Source organism: Hylaeus anthracinus, unplaced genomic scaffold (genome assembly GCF_026225885.1).
Source record: "Hylaeus anthracinus isolate JK02 unplaced genomic scaffold, UHH_iyHylAnth1.0_haploid 12409, whole genome shotgun sequence".
Lineage (NCBI taxonomy): Eukaryota > Metazoa > Arthropoda > Insecta > Hymenoptera > Colletidae > Hylaeus > Hylaeus anthracinus.
The window spans coordinates 19420-33029 of record NW_026534395.1 but is presented as its reverse complement, the minus strand read 5'-3'; the positions used below and the strand labels follow the sequence as shown (position 1 = coordinate 33029).

Here is a 13610-nt window from a genome sequence, read left to right as displayed (position 1 = left end):
TCCTGCTCTGTTGCAACTGAAATTGTTGTTAGTTGTTTCTGTTATTGTTAGACGGGTTTCGCTTTATTTCCATAGATCCTCTGTATTTTCTTTAGTTTTATTTTGAATAGCTGACCAGTGGATGATGGCTCGAGCTCTCTGAAATCATCCTAGGAATTTAAGGAAAGGGGTATCGATGCAATCACGTTTCAAACGATGCAAGAATCGCGGAGTAGAGGGGAGATTGGTAATCCCTGCGTTAAAATTTCATCATCCAGGATGCGCCCCCGGCGCGCAGCGTCGACTCACCAGACGCGTATATAGGGCGCAGATCGCACGATGCACAGTTACTCGTCACAGGACCTCTGATATCCCTGTTTACTCTTGTTCCAGTGTTCAGCAAGGGCCAGTGCGAGACTGTGGCCTACAGATTCTTGGGGAAACGTGGAGGATACGCATGGGTGGTGACACAGGCCACCCTCATCCACTGTTCCAAGCAGCAGAAGCCGCTCTCCGTCGTCTGCGTGAATTACGTCGTAAGGTAGGATTCGCAACTACTCTCCACGTTCGCAACTCATGTGCATGAATACGTTATCGGAGTATCTTCACAGTCTGTTTGTGTCTGTGTGTCGCTTTTTACCCGTTGCGTCAATTGCGAATGGAATCTCTAACCCGAGATGGAATTTCGACGATATTCGAACTGGAATATTCAAACAGAGCGCATCGGTTGGTTTTATAGGTTGTATGGACTTGTGCAACCGCAGGGAAAGATCGTTTTATCGTCTTATCGGGATTATTGTTTTATTGTCCCTGTGAGATCACTAGCCTGACATGTGGCGCCCGAGGAAGTGTTTGAAGAAACTCACGTAAAAATTGCATAACGGAATTATCCATTCCACGCGAGGAAATGTCATTGATTCGTTGATGTAATACTTGAGGCTTGGAGAGAGCATACTTGTATACTTCGGTATAGTTTTTTTTTTTTTTTTTTTTTTTAGAACGAATCTCAGAGACTGCACCATGCAGAGTCAGAGTAAACGTTCGAATCCACGCAATAGTTAATTTTCGAAGAAGCTTCCGGTGCGTCCGACGTTCCAAATATTTTCTATTTACGTTTAACGTCCGTTTCGAATTTTACGCGCGCGCTAAATCCCTCATCGAAGCACGACGATCGAGCAAGGTAAGTGTTCCCGGGGCTTATCTCTCAGCTGCATGTTAGAGAAAGCCGACTTTATCGACGACTTTGATGTTTGTGCTCCGTTCTGTCTTTTTATTGACCGTTTGTGGAAGATACTCCCGATTCTGCCGCGGTTTACGACGGGTATTTATCGTTAAAAATTTGGAGGGTCCTCGTAAAGTGGTCGGGACCCTCCCTCCTGCGTTTCACCCTTGCTAGGGGGTGCGATTCACTCGACGCACAACGTCGTCGTTTCGTTGAGAATTGCGTCAGGCCGGACGGTCGCAATCGCAGCGATTTGCGATCGTATATACTTGATTTTTTAGACGTAACAAAGTAACGTCTCAGGAATGTTCGGTTTCCGCGAAACGCAGTAAAAGCGTCTTTAGTCGGTAGTCACCGACGTTATGACGCAACGAGCGACGCGACTCGTCGATTAACTCGAGATTGTATCGGGAATACACGTTCAACGTGCGGACATAGGATGTGTTTTAAACGCAATCGTTGCAATTAACGGTGGCGTTTAATCCTCGGACGCGAATAAGCGTTAGAATCGATTAACTGTGTTGTATTTATTCAGTCCTAGTATTGGGATTCATTGACTTTCAAGTTGAGATAGATGAAGTGTAGAAATTAATTCTCTGTCATGACGTTGCATTAATTATGACTCTAGTTTAAACAGAAACCTTCAGAATATTGAAATTATTCACAGATTAGTTCAACATTCGGTATTTATAATTACGTGTACTCCGTTGGAGTGTACAACCGAGGGAAAAATGGAAAGGCACTTTCGAAAGGCACAGAACTAATTTCCACACCTGATACATTACATCTCAATGTTTTCCGATCAAGTAATTAATTCAAAAAGAATTTCGACGTTCATGCATAGGTGAAACCGTCACGTTCCAGTAATCTGAGCAGCCAAACAAGAAACGTCGCGATACCTAAACGAAAAGAAGATGAAAGATAAAACCGTCTTTAACCGTCGAACAAACAAACGCGCCGACGTCTTCGTTCCACGGGAAACGAATAAAACGGTCGCCTTCCGTTTTCATCCCCCACGACAATCTCGAGACTCGGCCATCCCCTTTATCTCCGTTTCGCCCCCTCGTGACTACCTACTCGCATAACACGCGTCGTATACTCCAACCCTCCGAAACTAAGACGATATTCGACCAAGTGGAATCTCGTGGCCCATATAAAGAGGTCCCTGACACCCTTCGCCGCCCTTGGCTACCCTCCACGAGCGCCTCCTTGCTTTAGTCGATCCAGCCCCGCTGCCGGGATGGATTTCGACGTTACTCCTCTCTCTGGAGCTTCCTTTCGGGCCTTCCTTCCCCGAGTCTTCCACTTTCCTTCGAACTTGGCTTGGGAAACTCCTCTCTCCCTTGGAAAAGAGCTTGCTGGTAGAGTCGTCTCTTTACTGCCTTGAAACGTTTGCTCGTCGAGAGAAGGCTACGATTTTAAACACATGTGGTTTCGGAGGGTCTCGTGGTTATCGCGAGATAATTGACAAAATTGCGTCGTTCCTGTTGTAAGAATTAGCTGGTCGACTTTCTTTTGGCGGCACGCATCCATTATCGTTCGGCTTCGTTTCACATTTTGTGGGAGTCGATCGTTCCGAATTAAAGTCATTTTTGGTAGAGAGATTCGTGTTAATGTATATCCATTCTGAAATCTTCTCGCACGATTGTAGTCGTTATTGTGATAGTCGTTTCGGTGTGCGTTGGTGGAGCCAGAAGGTTGCACGCGTTGCGTAACGCGCCAAACTTTTTTTAACCTGGCAATTTGTTGTGCAACGGCCAGTATCGTAACCGACATATCGCAATTATGAAACAGGGGGTATATTTCTCTTCTGTACTTCTTGTAAACGAATGGTCAAGGTTTCTAGGATATTCGTCTCTTTGGGAGAGGCTGTTACATGGCCAAAGTCCTTTGGCTTTCTAATCGTTCACGGAATCTCTTGGCTGGAGAAAGTTTGATTTCGTTTCTGGGTAAAGGAATGAAGGGAGGGGGCGGCGGTACGAATATTTATGGGATCGACTGTATACAGTAATGCAGAAAATTTTCTTCCAATTTTGTCTCCATTTCCGTCACTCTCAGGTCTCCTGCACGACACTTTCCTCGAGACGTGCTGTCTTCTCTGCTCCACCACCCTTCAACGTTCGACGCCACCTCCAAACTCCAAACAATATCGTTCACCGTAAACAACCCCTATTTTAAAAACGTCGTAACCGGAATGCAGTCCCAAAACATAGAAGCGACCCTTGTCGCGTTACCCTTCTCCTGGCCTTGAAATCGTCGTCTCTTGACCGCGATTATCAGCAGCGCGAGGGCGTAGATCGATTGGCGAACGAGAGCCAGGGCCTAGCGGTGTCTCATTGGTTTTTCGTGGAAACCGGTGGGCGTTCGAGACCCTTCCCTTGGCGGGACGGGATAACGAGCGAGCAATCCCCGAAAAACGGGGTTACTTCGTCGGAAGCAGTCGAGAGTGAAAGGTTTTCCGCGAAGGGCGGTGTTTCGGGTTGCGCTTGCGCCGGGATACTCGCGTTTGTCGTGCTTTCCATCTCTCTTTTTTCTCTCTCTCTCTCTCTCTCTCTCTCGATTCCTCGCGGTCGTCGATACTTCCTCGACGCGGTGCGTCGGTACGCTCTCGACCTCCAACGAAAGCGAGAGCGTCGGAAGGGAGAAAGTCGACGACGCGCAAACTCGCTCGCGCGAATCCTATCTCTCTCGTACTCGACAGAATCCTAGAATCGCAATTCATCGAAGCGCGGCACCGACGACGCTGCTTGCGTGACACAGTAAGTAGCACCAGGAACGAACCTAAACGAGGCTTAACAGTGACGAGCTTTATTCGATCGCTGGCTCGAGAAGCGTCGATATATATCGATCGGAGGCTGTTTTATTCGGGGGGCGGGTTCGCGCGGTTGAGAAAAGAAGGCCAGGCGAGGATGACGCGTTTCTCGCTGAACATATATAGGGTGATCTCTGAGTGGTGCAGTGGACATTCCGCGGAGGTGGGTTCAAGAGTGTCGAGGCCTCGAGGCTTGTAACCTCTTACGCTCCGGGGAGGCAGTGTTATCCTTTTTTCCAGCGCGATCAGGGCCGATTGCAACGACTCCACTCCACTCGTTCAACTTTAATCCTCGACAGTGTCAAGGACGAGCTTCTCTCGGGAGTTCTGCCGGAGTTTAATACACCATCCAGCCATGAATCCCAAAACGGTGCAAGCTCTTTCTACCTTGTACAGAGCGAGGGATGAGGACGCTACGATTGTTTTCTATGCTCAACAACGAGAAGAAACCTTGGTCTATCTGTTTATCAAGCAGGTCATAGAATGATAGTGTGAACTGTCGGACAAGAAACTAGCGTTCTCAAGTGAATATACTTGCAGCGGATTCACGGTGCTCGGTGGAACACTATGAGAGGCTAGGATCCTCGTTCTCCAGTGATATCGTTACCTCGAGGGACGCTTAAGTTTCCTAGTCTGCGAAAAGCTGCGGGAAGCGCGACTTCCTGCTGCTCGACGGAATAGAATCGGAGCACATCCTGACGGGTGGCCGAGTCTAGGCTCGCAAACAAGCTCGACGAAGCGTGTCGGAGCAGTTGGCCAGTTTCAGAGATTATTTTACGTGCCGGGCGTTTCTCGGATACCCGCTGGTACCACAGCCGTGGGTATCCGAATCGCGAAGGAAGGAAAAGTGTGACACGAATACAGGCGCGAGAATTTATAGTGTGCCTCGTGAATTGCACTGTCGGGGGGCGACGATAATACTTGGACTATGTCGGGGAGCAAATTAGATGATTGGTAGTCAGTATTCGGTAAATAGTGGGAAAGTGTACGGTTAGGTGTTTAAGGGATGTCAAACCTATAGCGCGCAAAAATTATGATGGCGATTGTCAGATTTGGCACAGAAATAATCATCTTCAATGGTACCGTGACCTTGTTATGTGACAGGATTTCAGGATGGATATAGATTAACACGAATCTCTGGTAAAAATTACTTTAAACGACCGACTCCCGCAAAATCCGGCGGACGACCGACTGCTCGTCAACGGTTAAACAGAAGAGCAACAACGGTCGTGTGCCGTCAAAAGAATACCGATCAGCGAATTTTTACAAAACAAAGTGTGAATCGAGGACACCTCTGTCTGACCTATTCGCGATCGGTGAGCGACATTGGTTGTGTGCCGCCAAAAGAACGCCGACCAGCCTAATTCGTATATTTATTACGTAGATCTATCTTCTTTCTGTTAGGAACAATTATTAAACGTGACTCGAGATGGTACGAATATTCCCAAAGGACCATACCACGATATTTAAGAATCCACAGTAATAATCCGCGTTAATAGTCCACCGAAGAAAACGGATTTCCGCGGCTCGCGCTGTAATTTTCCTCCCGTCCTAGAATATTTCCGTCGATAATTCGGTTATCAGCGATATTTGAAAACGTGCGGTAGTAACCTCCGTTGCGACTCGGCTACAGCCAGAGCGATCGTGTCTCGAACGTCACCACACAACGCGATGACCGCGTGCCCGCTCTCAAAATAATCGTCGCTCCGAGCGTCAGCGACGCTGTTTTGATCTCGACCCGATTACGCGAACGACCTCGGCTCGATCGTCGATCGATAACTTGATCTCGCTCTTTTTCCCACTGTTTCTTATCGATTTTTCAGCCTGCTCGCTCCCCTATAGACCCGACTCGATCACGCGACTCGCGTGGGATCTTCGCCGGTTACATCATCGCTGCTAGACGTTGATAATATGCAGGGTACTCCGGTGGAAGCTCTTTGGAAATTAGCGTTAGGAGGGAATCGTAGATTCGAGGGAAAAGGTTTGAGGAGGCACGAGTGGTTTTGAAAATGGTATTAGGTGGGTAGCAGGATAGAATTTTTGGTTATTGGAAGAGCAGATTAGTAGGGGTGTAAATGTAATGCGATACCTAGGTAAAAGTGTACAAAGAGAAATGAGTGTTCGATACATTTGTGTATCTGAATGTACTGTACGGGGAGCTTCTGTTAATTGCTTAGCACTCGAGGCGTGATCGAGTGCCTCATATATATCTACACAACAGCAATTATAATCTACTTATTTACGTGTCACGTATCCAACTACAATCAAACCACGCCCAACTGCCTCAAAACAGAATGCCTACAAAAGGAAAAATATTATCCAAAGCCTTGTCTATGCATCAGCCATCAAACTATTCCAAACACGACCAGGTGCCTCAAACTCCACATCTTCCTCTCCTCCTCCTCCTCCTCCTCCTCCTCCTGGGAGTCGAACCCACTCCTATTTCTACCTTTTCCACCTTCCCCGAAAAATACTAAATAAAAATCATCGTCTCCCGAGTCGACGCCGCGGTTTAAGATTGTTTGTCGTCGCGGCTCGCGGAAGTGGAAGTTCCTCGGATTAGCGAATCCCGCGTGACACACATTTAACTCGGTTGAACGCGGCGCTGACTGATTACGCGCGGGCCTCCTGCGTAGGAAGAGAGAAGAGAAGGGATCGCGCACGCGAAAACACACGTAGACCAGCGTGTACGTGCAGAAAGCAACAGCTTATTGCCGTGCAACTCGAACGATCGCCGTGGTGCCAGGAGCGAGGGACCAGGGGTAGGAATTCATGGCGACAACCGAGCGATTCAAGTTTCGCCACGGTCTTGGCGCGGCTCTCAGTGATCGTCGCGGATGCATCGAGCACCGGTGCACCTCTGCTGCGTCGCGGGCGCAGTCGTGATCGCGACGGAAACTCCACGACGCTCGCGCCATCGGTGACGGGACGCTGTATGCGCGCGAATCGAGACACCCTTTTACTTAATTTCGTTGCTTTTACTCTGGTCCTACTCTTTCCGCACGACCGTACTCTGTACACTCCGTCTGCGACGTCTTGGGCGATACTCGGGATCGTGGAACGCTCCGAAATGGTCAGTGCCGAAGAGAACGCACTCGGAATTTTTGTAATCGCCAGTGAGAATCGAGCGAGGAAGTAGAGAGAGGAAGGGTGGATGAGGATCGCGAAGGAAAATTGGCAATCGACCTGGTGGGGGTCTTGAGGCAAGGCCAGAGTGCATCCAAGAGTGCACTCTTGACGTTTTATTCACCGAGGGATTATTTATAGGGTTGTTGGACTCGGTGTCTGTCTTTTGGAATTTATTGACTGCCTTGGGGGTCGTCCACTTGCAATGGTTCCGTGTTTGAAGATGGACTAGATCTTTGACGTTAGCTAGTAACAATAAAAGTGCATCGAGGTGTGCACTCCTGAGGCTGTATACACTGAGGACCTTTTTATAGGGTTGTTACGATGCCAGGGTCTGTCGTCTGTAATTTATTAACTGTGTTGTTAGGTATCAACTTGAAATGGTTCGTGTTTGAAGATCGACTAGGTCTTTGGTATACTTAGACGCGAACTTCCAAGTTGGAAGCTGAGACCGTCGTCGATTCGAATTAAAACCGAGGAATTAGAAGCGGTGCATTCCTTCGAGCCGATTTAGGTCGCTTTGGATGATGTCGGAACCGTATCGACGTCTTCTTGACCGCGTTTAGTCCGCCGACGGCGTGAATTTCCTTTCGTTCGCGAGTAACTCAGAAATATCTAACCCGTGATCCCGCCTTGACTCGGGAATCTCAAAAACCGACCACTCGAAGCATCGTATATATTTCCAGGATCGAAAGGATCGAAATTTCAATTAACCTACCATTGTTCGCGTCTCCAAATCAAATGTTGCAACATTGCAATGTCGCAACTACGAGCAGTTTGATCTTGGAACCCAGACTCCTGAGATACGTCTAATTTTACAAGGCGCGTTCGCATTTCTACTGAAAACTTAACGATTCGCGATACGTCCGGAGTATGACGTCGCATTCCTCCGCCTAAGTAACTATTTGTAGTTGAGCGTTGACGTTCATCGCTTAAAACAGTTCGAAACGCATCAGACCCGCGATTTCGAGAATCCCTAGAACGAACTCGCGCGATTCGATTCGTGCAACCTTTTTCCTACTGGCTCCGCCAGTATCGCGCGTGCCTCGGCCACGCTCGACGTAAACAATAACCTGGAGTCGCGTGACGGAATCGCGTTTCGTGTTAATGATCGGTCTCGAATCGTCGTCGATTCGCCGCCTTTCGACTCCTCGCGTATCGCATCGTGTTTTCCTCGAGCACCCGAGTATTTTTAAATTTTCGAGATATACGAGACACTTGTGCCGCGCTTTGCATCACCGCTATAAAGTTTTTTTCCCCCAGCGGTCGGAGTTGCGAAGTGGGCTAATGGCCCGAGGCGTGTAACAAATTCTGACGGCTACATTTTTAGCCCCCCCTCGAGAAGCTGTGAAACGACAGCAATAACAATATGGAAAGTCATTCTCTGTTGTCGACGGAACGGGTCGAGCGAGGCTACAAGGAGCGTCTTCGACCAATCGAGCAGAACTGAGTAATAATAGTATCTGTATTATGCAACCTTATCTGCGGAATAGTACAGTTATATGTACGGGACAATTAGCGCTGTCATTAGCTCTAATTGCGGGGTGAAAATTATGCATGAGTCGATCGTGGCTTTTTTTTTTTTAACGCGCGAGGCAAAGGGACGGCCGAAGTGTTGAATCGAATTTACACTTACGGTAAATAATAAAACCGACAGAAACTGAGCTGGAAATGCAAAGGTGGTACGTCTGGACGGTCGATAACCTGGGTATAAAATTATGCGCATACGATTTAGGCTCATTGAGATGCCGAAAACATTCACTCGGGATTCGGGATTCGAATTATTTTTGGCACTCGGCTGCGAATGAGATTTTCATGCATCATAACGCGTTGCCACCTGAGAGTTGACTTTAGAGATCGGGACGAATTAAAGGGATGCTCTCTCTCTCTCTTTTCTTTTTTAAATCAGAGTGTTTAAATCAGTAAAACTTTTGAAATTTATTACTTTTATTTGCACATACGTGTACGAGGTTCTCTGAAATTTTCAATTGTCCTGGTCGATTTGTTTACAAGATATATTGTGTGGGTATAACGCGCTTGAAAATAGTAAAAGATAACTAAAATCCAAGACGAAACTCGGTCGCTAATGGAATGAACGGACGTCAAACAAGCAACTGCAGAATTATTCTCGAGAGTATCCAGTGCCTCTCTTGGTGAGCCGAGTCAATGCGGTTTCCTCGGGATGAAATTTGAGTAGCTGGAGTCGAGAGAGCGGCGTATCTGTTTATCGACCGGATAATCCGTTTTATGGTAGGACGGATAAATACGGCGGTAATAAACTTGGATGTTAGATACGGTTCGCAGGGGATTCGCATTATCTGCCAGGCAAACATCCGTAGCAACACTTGTCGATACATTTTTACATCGACTTATTTGCGCTCTCCATCGATCTTATATTTACTCGTAAAGTCAAAAGATCGTCCTTACAGACGTGTCCTTGACAAATAGAACAGCGAATCCTGTCTAAGAGTCATTGACCACGGCTCTTGGATATCGTAATATCAGGACTGGAATTTTTAATCGTCGATGCTTGAAAAGTGGAACTTGGTGTTTCTTTTTTCTTTTCTATATAAAGTTGTTAATGAGAAAGATATTATAAAGTTAGAAGATATAGGTGTGCCTGTTTATGTTCCAATTAGGCCAGCATATCTTCCCTTGCCAGTTGTCCAAGTTAGACAAAAGACTCGGGGTTAATAGCCGATGCAAATCGATGGAAACAAGCACGATGGAATTCCTGGACCCCAGGACGTCGAACCTGGACCAGTCTCGCGAAATTACCAGAAGAGGGGAGAGCAGGCAGGGTATTTTCGTTTAGGCCAGCCGGAAGACAACGCAACGCGTTCGCCGTCTTCCTCTTCTGGCTGCTCTCCCTCTTCCTCGACTAGTTTACGTCAATCTCCTACACAGACAAGGCCATTGACGATATTCGCGAGTGTATTCTGGCTATACCAAGCTCCCAACACGAATTCTTCTTTATGATATTAAAAGCAGATGGTCTGAGTGATACTTCCGAGCGATCCTCCCAGACATTTGTTAATTTATATAAAAAGAGATATTAATTCGAGTAAGAACAGCGAGGATTCTTCTTTTTTTAACAGGGTAAAGTTACAAATGCATACAAATGCCCACTCGAAAGTTGCCCACTGTACACCAAACGCCTATCCGTAGTTCGGTGAACTTGTTTAATAAATGCGGGTGCGGGACTTCCGTGCACTTTGCGTGCTGAGCATACGAATCCCCCCCAACTCCGAAATCACTCTCAACCGTTCCGCGTAACGTATTAGCGACAATCACAGGTCATTTCTTCGAAATTTCAATATCACTCACGGGTGTATCTCTCGAGATACGCATCAAAACTACAGGGTTACGTTAAAACTATTTTTATTGTACGCCGTTCACATCCGAAAAACTCTTATGGTAACTGTTTAACTTTACTTACGGATATATCGAGATTGCGAACTAAAACCTTGTTTGTATCAAGGTAAAATCTAGCTTGCGTTATTAAGGGACGATGTAGCCTTTTACCACTTGAAAAAATGTTTAGACAGGAGTTTAGAAAAAATGAAAGTAGACGAATCAGGCACGATTGGAGTGCTGTTGACTTCGAGTTCCATCTCTTAAGGGTCCCACCACCTTCCTCTTCCTCTTCCCCTTCCTCTATCTTCTTCCTCTTCCTGAAAAAAATTCTTAATATCTACTCAAGATTTACCTCTTTGCAATATCAACAAAAGCAACAAAAACCCACCGTTAGGAACTTAACAAAAAAATGAAAGTAGACTAATTAGGCATCATTGGAGAGGTGTTGACTTCGAGTTCCGTCTCTTCGGTCCCCTCCCCACCCCCCCCCCTTCTCTTCCGATGTATCCCACTGTCGGTCCATTTGTCGCCCGGTCTCCGCGTCTATTTTTTTTTTTCCCCTCCTTGATGAGTATATTCGCTCTTCCACTCCGTTTCCTCTCTAGTTCGATCCCGACTCGCGATTGGGCAACGGTACCGGCTGATAGCGGCTCGTTCGGTCAGCCATCGAACAGCTCGATGCGCGTGTTCTCTCGCCTCGCGTTACGTTCGATTTCGTAACGAGAAGTTTTTATCTACGGCTCGCAGATAATCCGTGGGCTCGCGGCAACAACGCCCGTGTCAGTATATCGAACCCCGCTCGAGGTACCGGACCGCATTTCTCGATCGACTCGCGATCGCGCGAAATCGCCGAAACTCGTACGCGTTCGCTTTTCACCGGGGAAACTTGCTCGATGATTAATTCCGAAGGTGAGGCGCCGGAAAAAATACATCTGCTGACGATTCGCGAGTTTTCACGAGCTTTTAAAAATAGTATCGCGTTCGAACGTTGGAGCATATACTTTCTAATTTTCTAGAGACAATATTTTTAGCGTTGTACAAAATTGTTGCGTGTATTGGGAAGAAGGATCTTTGTTGCTATTGATAATATCGTAGAATATCTCTGGAACCACTGCGGCGATTCGAAAAAATTGTTTCAGCGATGGGAAGCTACATTATCCCTTGGTAACATAGGCTTGATTTTATCTTGATAAAAAACGAGGTTTCGGTCATTTATCACCGGTCCCCGTATAAAGGATTTTCGGAGTATGCAGTCTCACGCACCAAGCTCACTGACGTTTCATTTGTATCGGTTTATTGGTTTAGTGTTAATTACTTACAGTCAGTGTAGTAAATATTCGTACGGGAATCAATTCAAAAGAAAACTTCGTATTTTTATATTTTATTAATAAAGTTTAGGGGAATTATTCCTCTTATTTCTTTTCTTATTAGTTTTTATTTTAAATTAGTTGCTGTATTTCTTACACTGACTGCAGCTTCCAATTGAGTAGAGAACAAATCAGGCTCCTAGAAACTTTCGCGAGTACTATGTTATATTCCATCGAAAGCTTTCCGCTGAAAGATTCGATTCTGAGGGTGTCGAACAAAAATCTACTTAAAACCCATGAATCTTAACGATCGTAACGACCCCGAAACGGTAGTTCCACGGTACTCTCCACCAATCTAAAAAATTAATTTTTCGCCTCCCAGAATATATTTTCCGAGCGTAAACGTGTTAATCGCGGCCAGGTTGATCGTCGCCCGGTGACCGAGTGCATGCGATCTTCACCGTGAGCCAATTAACGCGTCGAAGGCGAGTCGTTCCACCATCGTCCCGTGTAATTTGTTGTGAGTAATAATCCGTCTCGCGCCTATTGTCCCCGTCGTGATTGCAGTCGATAAATTCCCATCCAGGAACGAAGCTGTCGGAAGTTCTCGGAATAAAGCGTAGTTATCGCGACGGGTTCGTCGGAATCGTGTCGTATCCGAAATGGACAGGGGAATTCGACTTGAATCAGCGCATGGTGTTATCAGTAGTCGCGAAACGCTACGGGGCTGCTCGCGATACGTGTGAAAGTTTTCTAATCTCCAGTTCAATTAGTGGTCGAACGATCGATATGTGTGATACGTCCACGATTATCTTGGTGTTTTTTTAACGTACGTACCGAGAAGTCTGAGAATATTTCGTACTTTCATAATTGCTTCACTCATGGATGATATAGATTTAATGTTTAATGTATTTCGATCTTCTTCATTGGTAGAAGGAAACGTGATCGTTTCATCGCGCTAGACTTTATTACGAAAATCAGTACTTGGAGTGGCTTCACGTGAATTCAGGGGGAATAATTAATCGTGACCTTGGAAATTTTGTAGGAGCGTTATTCACCGATTTGATAGTTCGCGTATCATACATAAAGTATTTAATATTGCGTAGCGCAAAGGGGAAAGTTTTATGGTTTCATATACAGATTCTATGAAAGTGATTTCGCCGATATCTCTGATGATTTCACACCGATTGCACCGGTAGGTGCTTGAATGATTCCACGAGTGGTCATCGTGATAAATATGTACCCTGTACTAATTAAGCTCGAGATTCACTTTGATATCAATTCGATACAGCAAAAATACAAGCGAACAAATGTAATATACCAGTCGCGTGATTTATGGCATCCTACATCATTCGACAAGTTCGATTAAATCTAATCACGACACGATAGAAAGAATCGACAACTATTACACTCGGTTAGCTTTGCTAGCTCGTACCCTATTTAAATTCCTATCTTTACCACAACTGTTAAAAGTAATTAGTCTCGGTAGTTGAAAAATCTAGCGCTTCTGTCACTGATAAGATTGAAAAAAATTCCACGATATCGAAGCACGTCTATCCGCAGAAATCTACAACCAAAGATCGTCGTTTGCTCGGCAAACAAGACCATGCGAGCTTAACGGAAGCATAACTCGTTCGAGAAAACTTTTTGTTCGTTCACTTTGCTCGCCTCGCACGAAACTCTATTCTCGCGTCGGTATTCGGTCGTAGAACTGATTTTTTACGTGACATAATCTGTCGTAGCGCGGTTCCGCGCGACGCGATGCTGTCATAACTACGTCACGCTAACTGCATTCGTTAGGCTGAAA

General features: G+C 46.1%; 1 protein-coding gene across 1 annotated transcript in view; it reads left to right on the top strand.

Annotated features, from left to right (window-relative positions):
* Positions 1-245: 245 nt before the first annotated feature.
* Positions 246-13610, top strand: part of LOC128892628 (protein similar-like) — a gene marked incomplete at its 5' end in the record, with an annotated part of 30483 nt that continues 17118 nt past the window's right edge. The window contains one exon of the mRNA XM_054153161.1: positions 246-520. Coding sequence (XP_054009136.1) covers positions 246-520 — 275 coding nt within the window. The remainder of the gene's footprint in view (positions 521-13610) is intronic.